Raw genomic sequence first — 17,777 nt, 5'->3', positions numbered from 1 at the left:
ATACTTCTTAAAATTTTTGATTTAAAAAAATACTTTCAAAAATAGTTACTTATTGTTTGCCTAAGCATATAGTTAGAAATACCACCTGTACAGTAGTCATAATAAAATTGTTAACATTTACCTTCCAGTAATTCTTACAGTTTCTCCTGAAATTGGTTTTGGTATTGAAATACAATAACCAGAAAGATGATGTAATGTTTCTGAATTAACCCAAAGCCTCAGTCCTTCAAAAATCTAATATGCCTTCGTTAGCCTTTTTATTAAGATCATAGTAGAGAACAACAATTAACTTTACGGGGCTGTCATTACTTTAAGTAAAATCCTACTAATGGAGGTACTCTAGCCCTTGTTAAACATCATCTGGTGGGGAAGCCCCTCTGCTTAAGAGAAGTTAATGATGCTTCATATATTTATTGAGTCATCTGTGTTGTGCTTACCGTGCACTGGGCACTGAAAGGGACACAAATAAGATGCATACATTTTTCTTGACCTAAAGGAGTTTATGATTTAGAAGGGAATTAAATATAGCCAAATAGCCAAAATATTAGAGTAGACTGAGATCTATAAAAGCTGAAAAGTGGGGAATCTGGGCAGGGTTCTTAGAATATTTAAGCTGTGATGATTTGAAGGATTAGGCACAGTGGGGGGGGGGCATTCCAGACAGGGGGAAAAGAGTCTCTTTAGCTGTAGTACCAGATGAAGGCAGGAGAGTAGTGAAAAAGAGAGTTGGAAAAGTAAAATAGAGTCAGACTCTAGAGAAACCTTTAAAAACCACATTTAGGAGTTTGAGGTTTGTTTTGAGAACAGTGGCAACTAATTTAAAGTTTTTGAAAAGAGTAGTATAATCATTAAAATACAGGATGGACTGGAGTAGGGAAGGGATAGTCTAGGATAGGGAATGGACTGGGTCTGTACTAGGATACCTGCAACAGGAATGGAAATCTTTCAGCTTACTTGAGAAAAAGGGAAGTCAACAGTGCAGGTCCTGGTGAACTGAAGGCTTGTGATGCCATCAACAGAAAGAGGAAAGAGCAGACAGGGTGTTTGGAAAAGAAAGCAGGAGTTCAGTTTGGGGCAGATGGGGTTGCTGTAGGATATTCAGACACTATCCCAGGACAGGCCAGTGGATTACAAAGCTGGAGCACTCAGAAACTCTGGCCTGGGTAAAGTTGAAAGTGTTTGAGGAAGCTGTGTAGAAACTTTCTGAGGCCCTGTAACTGAGCGGTGTTGCCAAGGAAAAGACTGACGAGGAGGGAGGACTAAGGACAGGTCCATGAGCACGGCACATCCTGCTCAGTTACACAGAACTCAATCCTTTCCTTAGTTGTAACGTTTTTTTCTCTTAATTTTTAACCTTTTCCCACTCTATTATTTTGTTCTAAAAGACATTATGTGAAGTGGCACAAAGCTTTTTAGTAAGAACTGCAGGAATACAGAGGATATATTTAGTTGTTTGCTGTTCACATTATTTTTTAGTAATATTTTCATTCAGTTTTAGTATATTAGGTTTTCTGTAGTCGAGTCATTTTGGTTGATAATGATTTTAAAGGCTTAATTCAGCTATGAAGAACTGAGAGGTTATGTTTTTACTACTATGTGTTCTGTTTTTTTGAAATTTCTATGATAGAGAATATCCTATTGGTGTTACTGATCTGGCCATTTTTCATGCTTTATGAAGATAGGAGGTAGAGGAGGAGGACGTGAGGTATCTGGACAGAAGGGTTGGCGGCCCGGGCCACTGCTTGACAACGCAGTGGAAATACCCACACCTAAGGCCTCAGTAGTAATGAGGCGAGAGCGGTGGCCGGGGGTTCAGAGATGACCAGCCAAACCCAGAGGTGAGGCCACATCCCAGAGCTCTAGCTCTTTCATCTGGTTTCCTTTGCTGAATCTAAGTTTACATCCCACCTGACCACCAGCCAGAGGCTTAACATTTACAGGACATTGTTTTGTTACTTTTGACCTCTGTGGGCTGGAGAGGTAGGATAGCTTTCTCCCAGTAGCCACAGCACTTGCAAACACTATCCAAAACGCATTTACCAATCTGTTCCTTTTAAAGAGAGGCTGTGTTTCCATTAACTTACTGTGTGTATGTTTAGCTCTCCCTTTTATTTCCCTCCTGACTTGTAGCATGCCTATTACTATAGGCATCAAAACCAAAAAATAAGTCTTTGGAAGGGGAAAACCATTTTATCTTTCTATCTCTGGGCACATGTTCACAGGTGCTCTACGTGTTCAGACTTTACTAAGCATCCCCTTGAAACATACCATTTATGAGAGCTCAGATGCACTATTGTCATGAATGTACAAGCAAGTATTGCCGCCTTCTTAGAGTGTTAAAGCTGGCTTATGTCTTTTTGGTAGAGGCTCTAGGCCTAAGAGTATGGATAGTATATAAGTGTTTTTGACTCTTCCCTTTTTAACAGAAATTTGATCTGCAATTTGAGGAAGTAGGATAAACATGCTTTAATTTCTTTAGGCTCTGAAGAAAGCTGATAAGCAAATTTTGGAGCCACTGATGAATCTCGAGGTTACAGTGACTAGAGATTACCTCAGCCCTGTCCTAGCAGATCTGGCACAAAGAAGAGGGAACATTCAGGAAATCCAGACTCGTCAGGACAACAAAGTTGTTATTGGATTTGTTCCCCTAGCAGAAATTATGGTAGGTACTTTGTGACTAAAAGTACATACTCTTCTTAATACAAAGGATATATATATATGCTTAGCAAACATAGATGACTGGTAAACATAGATAACTGGTAAACATAGATAACACCTAAAAGCAGCATCAAGGCTTTGCTTTAGAGACATGTCGTTTCATCCATAGGGAACTATTGGGAATTTGGACATAAATTGCTGGGGGAATCCAGGGGATTTCAGCAGCACAGGGTGGACGGGGTGGGGTGGGAGGTCTTTTTCAGTCCTCCTCAAAGGTTGAGGTCTGCTGTACCAAAATGTGTCACCACCCTAAGTGACCATTTATTTTTCCCATTCCAAGTGCTTCTCTTACTTCTAGCATTGCCAGCTTTCAAGTGTTCTCCTCCCCACCAGCCTCTCCTGCTCTAGGACAGGTACCTGAGTCAGGCCAGCAGAGTCATCTCACCAAATGCTGGGTCCAGGGAACACTTTCGAAGCATACCCACACTACTGGTTTTCTGTCCTCCACAATACTTATCAAATTTCTCCTGAAAAGAATGTTAAATGAGCCATTTAGAAGAAATGATATGGTTAATCCTGACCTTTCCTGATCATGGTCAGAAGATAAGCAGGAAGAGAGACTTGAGGCATGACTTCGCTGCCATAACTGACTGACATTATTTTGATTAGGGTTATTCAACTGTGCTTCGAACGCTAACATCAGGCTCAGCTACTTTTGCCTTAGAACTGTCTAATTACCAAGCCATGAATCCTCAAGACCAAAGTACGCTGCTCGGCCGGAGAAGGGGCTTGTCCTAAGTGCATAAGATCCTTGGACAGAAACCACCTACTTCATTTTCAGTAAGAACAATTTAAAAGGATACTTTATGGAATTAGCAGCATGCTTTGATTGTGAAGGTTAGTGAATGCACTGTGTATCTATGAAGTTACTACTATCAGTTGCTTGGAATATATTCAAGGTTTTTTGCTGGTTGATTTTAAGCTGCTCTCACAAAGATGACAGTCTTCTAAATGTATAGTAAGATAGAGATTCAATCAATAAAAAGATCTTTTATTTAAAAACACGATTTTAAAACATGATTTTAAACTCAAGTTGATTGTAGTACAGGTAAGTGCGAGCTTTTTTCTATTTTTCTTCATTTCAGCTCATTGTGACATTCCATCTTCGTAGTTACAATATCCAGTAAAAAGAGGTTGTGCACTTATTCCTCGTCTGTAGAACAGATAAATTACAAAGAAAAGATGTTTTAGATTGATATAACTCAGCTCCATCTCAAGGAACCTAGTAGCTCAAATGAGAATCACTAAACCATACCAGTAATTACTGAAAAAAAGATGGAGTTCTTTTAATATATCTATAAAACAGCTTCAAGTCCAAAACCAAACATTTTCTCCTTACAGGTAGTGTTGTCTCACCTCCAAGAAAGTTCCCAGTTTCTTCTAAATCACTACATCTTAGGTGGTATACTTTTCTGTTTATAGCCAAAAAACCCCAATAAGCTAGCTAACACTAAATATGGTTAAAAAAATCACCCTGTACTTAATAGTATCCAAGCTTGAAAAATAAGCATTTGTCTCACCTGATCATTCTGCAGCGGTGAACTGTTAGTCTGCTGTAGGCGTCCGCTAGATCTCTGACACCCTGGTGACTCCAGAGCCTCTCACCAACAGCACTTGCCCGGGGCCTAAAATTTAAACCACATGCCTCCAGTACAGTTTAAATTCATGTTTTCTTAAATAATGCTTTCCTGCTTGGATGGAGAAGGAAAGCTCAGTCACCTTTCTTTAAATATTACCACTTAAATTCCATACCACAGTCTCGGAGTGAGGTTAGTAGAATCCACATACTCTCCCCATAGACAAGCTTCTCCGCCAATGACAAGTGTTTTCTGTTTCTCAGAACCTACATTAAAATCATTGAATTGATGTGAGTTAGGGAGTTGCAGCTCAAGGTTTACATACAGAGACTACTGATTTTTTCTGTCATCATCCTAGGGTGACATTTCTCTCCTGTAGTCAGCAGGGCCTTGGGCGATGTTCATGGTTGTGGCACAAAAAGAGGTAGTGATTCCCTCCTCCCCTCCCCCTGAATGCCCTACGGTCAGAGATAGACGAAAACAGTAAGCTAGGAGAATCCAGCAGGGACTCAGACTTGACTCACACAGTATTCATAAGCATATATCGACTACTGTGGCGACATTAAACATACCACTGTTCTCTGGTTTTATGCAAACTTACTTGTACACCAGAAAGATTTTGCCCCTGATTCCCTGTGAACAGTGTGCCATAGACTACAAGGTGGCCTACTAGTGACCACTCCTGCCTTCAGTAGCTATCTCTCTCTTGGTATTAAAAAAAAAAAAAGACTATCAAACACTATGTTTTATAGTAGTTATGACTTTTTGATTCTCCAAAAATGCTTTTTAGACATAATGATAGGGTTTTGAGAGCCTGGAGCTCCACCACTCAGACATGCCCACCCCCAAGTGTGCCACCACCTCAGAACCTAGGAGGCACTGATGGGCTGCGGTTCCCGCTTAGGTGTCTTACACTGGAGAGGCAGCTCAGAAGAGATACAAGGTTGATGGAGTCAGGCATCTTTAAAATGCATCTTATAAGTGAAAATGGAGATATAATCTAAGGGAGTCTACTTTTGGAATTTTTATTTAGGGAAGAATATGGTTTCTTTCACAAAGTTTAAAACGATACTGAGGTCAGTCTAAGTATACACAAGCAAAATCCAGGGTCATATATAAAAAGGAGGCTGGCTAGTTAGGTGGTGTTCTAGGTAAGGGCTCTCTGGTGAGAGGGTAGGGGGAAAAACTAAGTAATGATGATTGCTTCACTTACCAGGAAAATCCAGAGGTTCTACTTCATAGTATCCTCTCCAGTCTTGTCCGTAACGAATCACATCTAAGTACCAAGGAGCAGAAAGGATCATAGGGAATCCAGCTTCTGTAACTTTACTTTGTTCACGAGGAAACTTGTCCGATTTCCACACTTGAACTACTGTGCCTGGTGAAAGCTATTAAAGTTACAAATTGCAATATATATATTATTAGGTCTAGTAACTACAGTAGATGAAATTAAAAGTCCAAAGCACTGTAGCTAAGAAAATAAGATCTTTCAAAAAAATTTTTTTCTTCTTCTTTCCCTTCAGAGTTAATGCCAAATGCTATTTCTTGTAGGGACTTAAAATTAGAAGTTTCATCAACCTGAAGGTTGGATATTTAACTTTTGCCTGTATATGATACCAAATACATGTAATGAATTAAGGCGTTAGTCCCATTTCTACCACACTGTTTTACTTTAGAGTAATGAGGATGCCACCAGCCTTCTAGAAAGGTAACAATAGTAGCTGGACTTGCAAATTCTCAGTTGACCCAAAGGAAAATTTAAAAATTCTGTCAGAAATGCCATTTAAAATAGACAGTTTTACTTAAAACTGTCTTAATGGCAGTAAAGACTTATTTGTTCTAATCTGTTTGTTCTGCCCTTCTGAAAAAAGGAACATACTTCAGAGTACTTCAGTTTGTGATTAACAAACAATGAGACGGCAGGGGAGGAGGGGAGACAGGAGAGATGAGGAGGAAGCGCTAGAGAATGAAGCAGATGGAAGAAATGAAACAAATACCATCATCCCTGGTCTCCTTGTACAGCTCGTGCCTAACAGAAGTTTAAATGGAAAGGTAAGCTAATTTTCCCTTAATGTTGGGGAAAGCTTCATTAGGGTTCCTTCCATCCAAAATGTTAGAGTATTAAGTCTCTCCTATCTGAATCAAATGCAGTCTTCATACTTACCTTATCTTTATTATCAAAAACCTCTTGCCAGACTATGGATCTCTTGCCCATGGTTGAAACCATATCCAAAAGCCTACCATTGAGAAAATTACACAGTTATTTCAGATCACAAGCTTACCAATAAGTGTAGAGTGCACGTTTTATACCAAGGACTACAACATTGAGAGGTGCTTTTCAATACAGCACAGCTTTACAGCAGAACTAGCAAAAGTTGGGTGGTGGCCCACACGGTTCCCTCTTCTAGCACGTGGCTCAGAGCTTGACACAGCAGCGGGGTTTAACAGGCATTTGCCGCATGAATGAGCTAAGCGTGCCCCAAAGACAGGAAGACGTGGACGCTCACAGGGAGGTGTACAAACATCAATCTTTGGTAATTTCATGGGTATCTCAGAATAAAGGAAACTATAAACTAGTCTCTGATGTCACCTAAGTAACTTCCAACAGTGTTGACAAATATTTCCTCAGACGATACCAGGTGCTCTACAGGATAAAAAAAAATTAGACTATATCACACGAAAAGCTTAACAAGAAGAGGCTAGACTCTGGGCTTGCTCAGTGCAGGGATTGGCAAACTATTGCCTGAAGCCTGTTTTTGTCTGGCTTAGGAGCTGAGAATGGTTTTTACATTTGTAAAGTGTTGTTTAAAAAATAAGAACATGCAACCATATGTGCCCCATGAAGTCTACAGTGTTTACTGTCTGGCCCTTTACAGAAAAAGTTTACTGCTCCCTACACAGAGCAGCACTGTCCAGTAGAGCTTTCTGCAGTGATGGAAAAGTTGTGTAGCCACATGTGGCTATGGTACCACAGCAGACGGCACAGGTATAAAGTAAAAGAAACGCTCCTGGAGTTGACCAAAGGGGATGACTTCCGGGGGCTGGATGGTGACTTCGCAGGGTAGCCAGGGCTTTGCGCTGAGCTTTTACAACACCTATCCTTGTGTTTCAACAATTACTGCAAAAAGGTCAGTCACCGTGTTATGGATGACTCTCCTTTATGATTTTTCATCTGTATACTTTATGTAACAATATACAGCACCTGCACTTTGGCAAAGGCGTGGAAAGAAAATGAGAAAATACAGTAGTACTAAATAATAGCTCACACTTTCACAAAAGGCACTAATGAAATAAAAACAGAAGTAGACTTTCAAGTAACTTACTTTTCCATATAGAAAGACTCTAGTCGCTCGAAATTGGCAAAACCTTTAGATTTCATGAAATTCTGGATGTCTGGATTGGACTTCCTTAAAAAAACAATGATTAGAATTTCATTAAGTTTTAACATGCTCAATCTTTTTAAAGCAACATTTTCCCTAACATTGTACAGATTTAAAACTGTTAAAGTCTGTATAGTAAAATAAGCCTAAAAACTTAATTATGAGTTATCTTAGCATTCCACTGTGAATAATTTTTTCCAAAAGCTGATTTCCTATAAAAATGGCTTTCCCTAACCTCTCACCTCTCTCCTCCATCTAAGGCTATTTGCAAAGAGGAATTTTATTTGAAAAATCTCCCCCATTTAATGATTACCCTCTTTCATGGAAGCTGTTCTTGTGCACTAGCTGGCCTTTTCTAAAATCTCCATTTTAAGTTCTCCTTCCTAGAAGCTTTTACTTTGCCGTATCACCCATAGGTACATTCTATAGAAAGCCACCATCTCAGGAATGGGGTTGCCAGCCTTACAGAGGTGTTACCCCAAATCTTCCCTTTTCACATGGAGACCTCTACACCTACTTCAAACGCAACAATTTAAAAGAAGCAGGGGGAGGGGGTAGTTTTAATGAACTGTCATACCAGCAATCAAATTGTACTTCATCTCCTCCCAAATGAATGAATTTATCTGGAAATACAGTACTAATTTCTTTGAAGAGGTCATGCAGGAAGCTGTAAGTTGTATTTAGAATAGGGTTTATCGGTCCAAAAGTCCCAGACGACTGTTTTCCTTGATAACATGGAGTTAGGAGGTCTTTCTGACCTGGAAGAAAACATGAAGAATCTTTGCTAAAGAAGTACTTCAGTCACAAAGACACGGCTTTTGCACATGATTACACGACTATGTTTTGTTGAAGTGTTAAGAGATTTTATACAGAATAAGAGAAGCATGTTTATTTACTCAGTTACTATGGTAACGTCTTCCAAATAAGAAAAGGGAGCATTGTTTCCTGAGTACTATCCCTGTACCGGTTTCCCTTTCTATCAGCCTCTTCCTGAAATTTTATCCGTTTCAAGTATTATCTCGAATATTAATGACTCCCAAATCTTCAGCTTACCCCAGTCCCTTTCCTCACACTTCAATCTGTATTTCAAATTCCCTGCTGAACAGAGTAGGATATCCTAGCTTCACTTCAAGTATGACCTAACAAAAACCAAACTCTCTTCCGCAAACTCCTTTGATAGTTTCTCCTGAGTTTTGTGTTCTGGTAAAGCCTGCCAACATCTTGTCTGTAACTCATCCCTCTCCTCCTGGAGTCAGTCAGTTGCCAGGTTCTGTGGATTCTATTTCCAGAATGTCTCTCAGTTCTGAATATTATTCTCCATTTTCTTTTTCACCATTCCGGTCTAGCACCTTCGGTCTCTCTCCCCTTCCAATCTGTCTCCTGCACGTAGGTTTTCCTGTGGTGTGGCTCCCATCATGTCACTCTTCTTGGCTGTAACTTTCACTGGTTTCCCTGTATCGTGATGAAGCCCACATTCCTCACCAAGACCTTCTCTACACTGAACTTTTTTCAGACTGACTGACCACTATTCTCCATGTATACTCTAAAAATGCTAGGTGCGGTGCTACGTGCTTTACATTCAATCTTCAAAAAAGGTTAATGATAGCTACTGCTAATATTCCCATTTTTAGAGATGGGAAACTGAGGATGAGGTGTTCTATAACTTGCCCAAGGTCACTCAGTTTATAAATCGCAGAAGCAGGATTCAAACCCAGGCAGTCAAGCCCCCGAGCTAGTTCTTAATGACCCTGTAGTACCTCCTACTCTCTGCTGCACTGTACTCCAACTAGATGCCTTTCCTGTTCTTCTGTCTGAAACAGGAACATACTTTTTGATTCCTCAAAAATGATCCCTTTTAAGTGTCACCTTATTCATGAAACTGTTTAATTCATTTATCACTGTTCTACTTCAACTCATTTTTTGTTTTCCTTTATCCCTTGTGTTTATACTTTAGGCAATGCCTGGATACAGTGACTTGCTCACAACAGACACAAAATAGTTACTGAATTACAACTATCAGTAGTGCTACCTCTGTGCAAAACCACAAGTAAGAACAAAATGAGCAAATACCAAGTCATAAAGTTAAGAGATGCAGGACCTCAAATGTTCACTTTTTATAACTCATCAAACATACTCCTTACCTTTTCCCCAAGACTGCGTATGTCCAGGGCTATCAAATTCTGGCACGATCCGAATCCCTCGTAATCGAGCATATCCAATCACCCTACGGATATCGTTTGGTGTATAAACACCAGACAAAGAAAAGCTTCCCTATAAAAGCCACATTTATTAAAATTAGAAGGTACAGAGTGGATTTGATCGTGGAAATTGTTTACAGTTCTGTTTGTACTTTGTGATACTTGAAAAACCTGCCAGCAGATATCAAAGTATCAAATAGTACCATATGATATTAGATGTCTCATTTAAATTATTTGTTTACTGTATCTTATCAGTAAGGGGTCAGCACACTTTGGGTTAACTTCAGATGTGCTGACAGAACTATCTCTACGAACACCTTTTGTTTCAGGAATGTCTACCATCACTTTTTTTTTTTTTTTAACATTTTTTTACTGATTTATAATCATTTTACAATGTTGTGTCAAATCCCAGTGTAGAGCATAATTTTTCAATTATACATTGTTTCAACCTCATGTAACCATACAACAAAACAAATAAAATGACTCCACCATGAGACTCTGCATACACTGCCCTTGTCAGTTTCTGAATCAAAATTCGTGCATTATTACAAAACATAGCAGCTGCCTTTCAAAGTCACTTTAATTACTATCAGCTTAAAAAATTACTCCAGAAATGCTCTGGTAAGTGGATTGATTTTTTTTTTTAAAGATTACCCTTGGTCCCTTAAAAAATTAGAACTCAATATTGATTGTAACTAAAGGTAAAGGTCCATTAAATGGTGTTACTGTGGCACATTTCTCAAGGTATAAATATAACATATAAATATATCTGGTATGTAAATAAACACTCAACTCCTAAAAAGTAGTCTTACCCTACCCCATCCCCAAAGTCAAATCTGTAATGAATCAAGACTAAATCTAACCACCAGTTTATAGCAAACACAGGGACATGGAATAGCAAAACCCAGACTGTGGGAGTCTATAGGACAGATGACTTAACTTCTTCAACAAAAATAACAAATTTTAAGAAAAAAGAGAATTAATAGACATTAACTGACCACAGTGTATGGAACTTACTTGCATCCAGTACAAATAAATTTTTTAAAAAGGAAAAGGCACTTGGGGAAACATGAATAATGATTGGCTGTCTGAATTATTGCTAATTTTTTAGCTGTGATAATTTTTTTTTAAACAGGCCTTCTTACAAATAAGATGTGATGTCTGGGAATTACCTTCAAAATAATAGTGGAGGGAGTATAGGTAATACAAGATCGGCCATTTATTGATTACTGAAGCTGAGTGATGAGGAAACAGGAATTCATCAAATTCTTCTGAATACATTTGCAATTTTCCATATTAAAAATAAAACAAAAGCAAACAACAACAGGAGTGCTGCTAGGATTTCAACTCTACATCAATTCATACTACATCAAAATATTTGGAATTGTAGCCAGAGTTCTGGCACTGCCCCTTCCCAACTACAACTTTGGGTGAGATATATACGGCTTCTCTGGGTGTGGGAGACTGTCTCTGTGCTGCGGGGGGTTAACCTGGATGCTACCGAGGCTCGCTCTCAGCGCCACTGTTCTGGAATGCAGTCAATTTCAAAACAACTTTCTAAGACTACCATTATTTTCTAAGATGAGGCATTTATGTCTAAAATTCCCTACTTTGTGTAGTTTTTCAGAGAGAAAAGTAGTAGTCGTTTACAGAATTCAAAAGAATTCAATTTAACTCTCAGACTTAGTAAACAATCTTATGGTTACTGGGTAAAGGGGGTGGGAGGAAATAAATTTGGGAGTTTGAGATTTACAGATGTTAGCCACTACATAATAAAAATCGATTTTAAAAAGCTGCTTTTGTATAGCACTGTGCTCAATATCTTGTAATAACCTTTAATGGAAAAAATATGAGAACAAACATGTGTATGTATATGCAAGACTGGGACATTCTGCTGTACACCAGAAATTTGACACATTGTAATTGACTGTACTTCAATTCAAAAAAAAAAAACTCTGTTTAAAACAAACACTTGGACAACTTGGTAAATATAGTTACTTAAACTTACATGTAGCACGAATGTCTCAGGTCTCCTACATTTGTTAAGTCTGTACATTTTTATCTGTGTGGCCCCTAGGGACTGTTTACATTTACAATAACAATAGTTATAAAAACGGAACCGTTTTATGGATCTAAAATGCTCAGCCACAGCCTATTAAAAAAATGTAAAACCACAAATATCTAACTTTTACACTTTAATTCTGTCCATAAGGAGAAACATTTAAGCTATAAACTTCTAATGAAACTATACCAAAAATATTTGTATACAGACAAAAATAACATGAATTACTCACTTTATTGCTTAACTCAGGAAAAGTGATGCTCTGATAAGGGAAAGACTCGTCATCAACCATGTGCCAGTGGAGAACATTAAACTTATTAAAAGCCATGGCATCCTGCAAACAAACATGTTAAAAAATTATACACCTTAAAATAACAATGAGCTATCACCTCACACCTGTCAGAATGGCTGGCTATCATCAAAAAGGGCACAAATAAATGATGGCGAGGATGTGAAGAAAAGGGAACTCTTCTACACTGTTGGTGGGAATGTAAATTGATGCAGTCACTGTGGAAAACAGTATGGAGGAATTCCACTCCTGGGTATATATTCAAGAAAACACCACCACTAACTGGAAAAGATACATGCACCCCAATGTTCATGGCAGCATTATTTACAATTGCCCAGATATGGAAACAACCTAAGCGTCCATAAACAGATGAATGGATAAAGAAGATACTGGATGTATATACAATGGAACACTACTCAGCCATAAGAAAGAACGAAATTTTGCCATTTGCCACAAGCTGGATGGATTAGGAAGGTTAAGTAAAATATGATACCACTTACATATGGAATCTAAAAAATAAACTAGTGAATATAACAAAAAAGAAACAGACTCACAGATACAGAGAACAGACTAGTGGCTACCAGTGGGGAGAGGGAAGGAAAAAAGAATCATATAACAGATACATTATACAATCCAATTTATCTACATCCAGGATTGTTTCCAGCATGTCTGCTTCCTTTTAAAATTTCTTTTTCAGCAAGGGAAGAATGTGAAGAAGTATAAATTCTTCATCTTATATACTTCACATGGCATGTCACTTTTCAAGAAGCCTATAAAGAAATATTTATTCTAAACAGTAAGTTATAACTTTGCCCAGTGGGAAGGGAGCAAGCTTATAAATTCCCAGTAAGTATTTAGGAGTTTTCCAAGAATGGGAAATAGTTCTTGGCTGCCGCTACTACTGTGTTGGGGAATGGAGCAGAGGAAAAAATGGAACTTAGAATTCCCACAATTCTGAGATTTGAGTGCCAACTCTTCCTTACAAATGAAACAAGCTCAGTACAAGGGTTGAAGGGATTTACTGATGCATCTGGGAAATAGCTTACATACAAGGGAACTGTGCACAGAAGCAAATGAGGATCATGGCAGTATTTCATTGTCAGGGAAGGGAGTTCCTCACGGTTTTTAATAAAAACCAGGTATTAGTAAACTTACATAAAGGGCCAGCTAGTAAGTATTTTGGTTTTGTGAGTCAGATGGTTTCTGTCACAAGTGACCCAGCAGTTGTGGAGTGAGATAGTATGCAGACCAATGGATGGGGCTGTATTCCAGTAAAACCTCATTTGCCAAAATAGGTGATGAACTGGATTTGGTCCTTTGGCTGTAGTTTGCCAACCCCTCATATGGATAGATACTGAAATAAGTAAAGAAGTTATTATATGTATTTACTGATACACAGCATTAGAAATGTTCCTATAACCACATGATACAAAATAAATCCATTTAACTTTCTGTTCAAAAAAAGAAATATGGGTATGTGTACATATGTATGTACATACATATGTTTTCTGGCTCTGCTGAGAGGGCTTAGATACAAAGAGTACACTTTTAGCTTATATTCTGGCTTCAAAGTATCATTCACTACCAAAAGGGTTCCTTGGAGAAAAGTCTGATTCCAAGACTGGGAAAGAGCCTCGAATATCATGTGCTTAAAAAGCAAGAAAGTACTCCAAGACTGAAGAGGACATGCCAAAAGGATGCAAGAGCCCTCTGGAAGGAGTGTGGCTGGCCAACGCTGGGACAATTTAACTACTGAATAGGGACAGTAACAGATTATAACCCACTCAGTAAAACAGTAATCCCTGAGTGCATACAAATAAAAATAATGAATTAAATGCCAAACAATAAATATAGAAGGAATAATGGAATTAGAAAAATCAGCACTTGGCAGCCATCTTAGTAATAACCGATTTAGGCAAGAACCATCTGTGGATGCAAAAACTACTGGATGAACACTGGCTGAACAACAGGAATTTATAAGTCTCAAAATAATGCCCCACAAGATACTTAATTACTTATTAACAAGTACAAAATACCTGGCAGATGACATCTTAGCCAACTTACGAGTTACCATTGCAAGTAATGGAATAAATAAGGCATCATGCCACCTGATACGCACAACAGAACACAGCATCACTTGTCTTATTCCTGCCAGAAAGGCATAACTTGAATCTAATCCTGTGGAAAAAACAAGCTAAAGGGTATTCTACAGAGTAACTGGACTGTATTGTTCAAAAAATCTCATGGTGTTGAAATACAAGGAAAAATTAATGGCTCCAAACTGAAGGTGGCTAAAGAGGCATGACAAGTAAATGCAGCGCCGGATCCCACGCTGGACGCTGGACCTATAAAGCACGTTACTGGAACAACTGGCAAAATCTGAATGAGGTCTGTGCTTTAGATGGTAGTAGCATGTCAGTTTCCGGATTTGTGATGGTTGTACTGTAGTTACTGAGATGTGGAAATCCAAATGGAAACATTAAAGGGTCTTTGGAAATCATATATGCACCTTGCATATAGCTTAGGAAAAAAATGTTTCAATAGAATAAGGCAAGTAGGATACAATTTTATAATTGGGATGTCTGAATAAACAGTATATATAGGAGTTCTTTTTATACTCTTCTTACAACTTCTCTTTAAGTTTGAAGTTACTTCAAAAGAAAAAAAATATCTATAAAGTTTAGAAATTAAAGCCATCTGTACTGGTCCAAGAAGATAAACTGGTAAATAGGACAGACTGAGAGTTCAGAAGCTGACTCATGTATTTATGATTTAGTATTTGCTTTTCATGAGATTAAAAGCAGGGGGGAGATTATAGGAATACCTTGGAGATACTGCAGGTTCAGTTCCAGATCGCCACAATAAAGCGAGTATTGCAATAAAGTCAGTCACATGAGTTTTTGGTTTCCCAGCACATATAAAAGTTATGTTTACACTACACTGTAGTCTTTTAAGTATGTCTAAAAAAACAATTTAAATACCTTAATCAAAAAATACTTCATTGCTAAAAAAAAAAAAAAACCATCATCAGACAACGCAGGGTTGTCACAAACCTTCAATTTGTAAAATCATAATTACCCGCAAATCTTAACAAAGTGAAGCACAAAAAAATTAGGCATGCCTTTATAGACTGCTCAAAAATGATGTCGGGACCAGAGACCAACTAACCATCTGGGGAACAAAGTTAAAATATCAATCATCTACAACACATTAAGATAAATTCTAGCCAAGTCAAGAATTTAACAGGAAAAAATGTAATATTAAAAGAAAATTTGAGAGGTTGTTTTTATATTTTTACCCTTGTTTTGGAGGCCTTTCTTAGCATACTTCCCAAGGCCAAAAAAGTAAAGGATAAGATGGAAGGATACTACTTTATAAAACATTTAAACTTCTACAGGCAGAAAACTGTAAACATGGTTTAAAAAACAATTTAGAAAACTTTACAATATATGGTAGGTAAGTATATAATATAAATACAAGAAAATATAAAAGTATCACTGACATATCTATCAACAAATACAACATTAAAGAGTTCTTAAGCCAAGGAAGGAATGAACATCGTAGGGGGAAAAATGGATGTCAAAAATAAACTTGCAGTTTACAATATAAAAAATACAAATAGCTAGTAAGTAAAAGAGGCCTATATTCACTAAATACCAAAGTGCAAATTATAACAGTTATACTTTATCAACAGATTAGCAAAGTATATGGCAAAGGTGTGCCCCACTATTGGCCAGGCGTATATTGGTGTGACCTCTAGAAGGCAGTCTGATGGTAAGAACCAAAAGACAAAATGTATCAAAAGATAAAATACATCTGTAAGCCCAGGAATTCACTTGTAAGAATTTATCCTCAGGAAGCAACCCTGGCGAGTGTGCAAATAGAAAGCTTACTCTGCAGTGTTGCTGGTGATAATAAATCAACCTAGATGTCCATCAGTCTGACACTGGTTAAAAACATATCACAGGATATAAAACTGAATATTCAACTGTTTAACATGATGATACAGGCCTTACATATTCTTTCATAGAAAGATGCCCATAACATAGGTTTTTTTTTAAAGGTAGCAGAAGTACAAAAGTAAGTTTTTTAAGAAGTCACATTATGATGTGGCCAAGATTGCACAGTAGGAAGATTCCCGAGTTCGCCTCCTGCCACTGACACACCAAAATTACAACCATTTACTGAGAAATTATTGATGAAAATGACCTGAAGGCTACTAGCAGAGAAGATTTTCCACAACTAAAGATACACAGAGGGAACCACAAGGAGACAGGTAGGTGGGTCAAGACCCACACCCTCTGGGCAGGCGACCCACAAATGGGATCAGATCATAACTGCAGAGGTTCTCCACCAGTGGGAGGGATCTGAGCCCCACACGAGGCTCCCCAGCCTGGGGGTCCTGCACCAGGAAGATGAGCCCCCCTGAACATCCAGCTTTGAAGGCCAGCAGAGCTTGCATACGGGAGAGCTGGAGGGCCACAGGAAACAGATTCTGCTCTTAAGAAGCACACGAAAAATCTCATGGGCTCCACGTCCCAGTGCAGAGACAATTTGAAAGGAGCCTGGGTCAGACCCACTTGATGATTCTACAGAGCCTCCCAGTGAGGCAGGAGACTCCTGGGACTCCCCCGGGGACAAACACACTGGCAGGAGCCATTCTGGGGAGCTAGTTCTACCACAAGGACACTGGTGCTGGCCAGTGCCATTCTGGAGTCCTCCCTCTAGACTGTCAGCACCAGGGGCTTACCCATCCACCAGCAGGCCAGCACCAGTCCCAGGAACCCCAGCCCCCACAGCCAGCTGCCTCAGGACCCAGATCTGTCCACCCGTGGGGTGGCAGCCACCACGTCCAGGGGCCAGCCCCACCTACCAGTGCACTCACAGTAGTCCACCCCATAACAGAAGGGCCCATGGAGCCCACATACGGGGCACCCCTTAGGTGGCTCAGGTGACCAGACAGGAGTGTGCTACTGGGCCCCATGGGTCCTCTCCTACAAAAGGTCACTTCTCCAATATGAGGAAATGTAACTGACCTACCTAACACATAGAAATAAACACAGAGAATTAGGCAACACACGGAGACAGGAATATGTTCCAAATAAGGGGACAAGAAAGTTTCAGAAAGAGAGCTAACCAAAGTGGAGATGAGCGATCTACCCGAAAAAGAGTTCAAGGTGATGATCATCAAGATGCGTAATGAACTTGGGGAAAGAACAGATGAGCAATTTTAACAGAGTTGGAAAATACAAAGATGAACCAAACAGCTGAAGAATACAGTAGCTGAAATTTAAAATACACTGGAAGGAATCAATAGTAGATTAGATGATACAGAGGAATGGATCAGCAAACTAGAAGACAATACTGGAAATCACAGAGGCTAAACAGAAAAAATTTTAAAATGAGGATAGTTTAAGAGATCTCTGGGGCAACAGGAAGCACAGTAACATTTGCATTATAGGGGTCCCAGAAGGAAAAGAGAGAGGAAAAGGGGCAGAGAATGTATCTGAGGAAATAATAGCTGAAAATTTCCTTAATCTAGGAAAAGAAACA

General features: G+C 38.8%; 2 protein-coding genes across 6 annotated transcripts in view; one reads left to right on the top strand and one right to left on the bottom strand.

Moving 5' to 3' along the window:
* Positions 1-10,378, top strand: part of GFM2 (GTP dependent ribosome recycling factor mitochondrial 2) — a 49,909-nt gene extending 39,531 nt beyond the window's left edge. For 2 of the 5 annotated variants that reach the window (XM_074359793.1, XM_045512364.2), the window contains exons 20-21: positions 2,480-2,662; positions 3,328-10,378. In XM_074359793.1, coding sequence (XP_074215894.1) covers positions 2,480-2,662; positions 3,328-3,456 — 312 coding nt within the window. In that variant the 3' untranslated portion in view covers positions 3,457-10,378. The remainder of the gene's footprint in view (positions 1-2,479; positions 2,663-3,327) is intronic. The other 3 variants (XR_006722657.2, XR_006722656.2, XM_045512363.2) reach the window with 3 other exon arrangements.
* HEXB (hexosaminidase subunit beta) overlaps positions 3,689-17,777 on the bottom strand; it is a 30,384-nt gene continuing 16,295 nt past the window's right edge. Inside the window, exons 6-14 of the mRNA XM_074359812.1 lie at positions 12,168-12,269; positions 9,817-9,946; positions 8,253-8,433; positions 7,619-7,702; positions 6,460-6,532; positions 5,509-5,683; positions 4,471-4,561; positions 4,239-4,343; positions 3,689-3,871 (exon numbers count right to left, since the gene is read on the bottom strand). Of these exons, the coding sequence (XP_074215913.1) occupies positions 3,805-3,871; positions 4,239-4,343; positions 4,471-4,561; positions 5,509-5,683; positions 6,460-6,532; positions 7,619-7,702; positions 8,253-8,433; positions 9,817-9,946; positions 12,168-12,269 (1,008 nt within the window). The 3' untranslated portion in view covers positions 3,689-3,804. The remainder of the gene's footprint in view (positions 3,872-4,238; positions 4,344-4,470; positions 4,562-5,508; positions 5,684-6,459; positions 6,533-7,618; positions 7,703-8,252; positions 8,434-9,816; positions 9,947-12,167; positions 12,270-17,777) is intronic.

This window comes from Camelus bactrianus, chromosome 3 (assembly GCF_048773025.1).
Source record: "Camelus bactrianus isolate YW-2024 breed Bactrian camel chromosome 3, ASM4877302v1, whole genome shotgun sequence".
Lineage (NCBI taxonomy): Eukaryota > Metazoa > Chordata > Mammalia > Artiodactyla > Camelidae > Camelus > Camelus bactrianus.
This window is presented reverse-complemented; position numbering and strand designations above follow the sequence as displayed.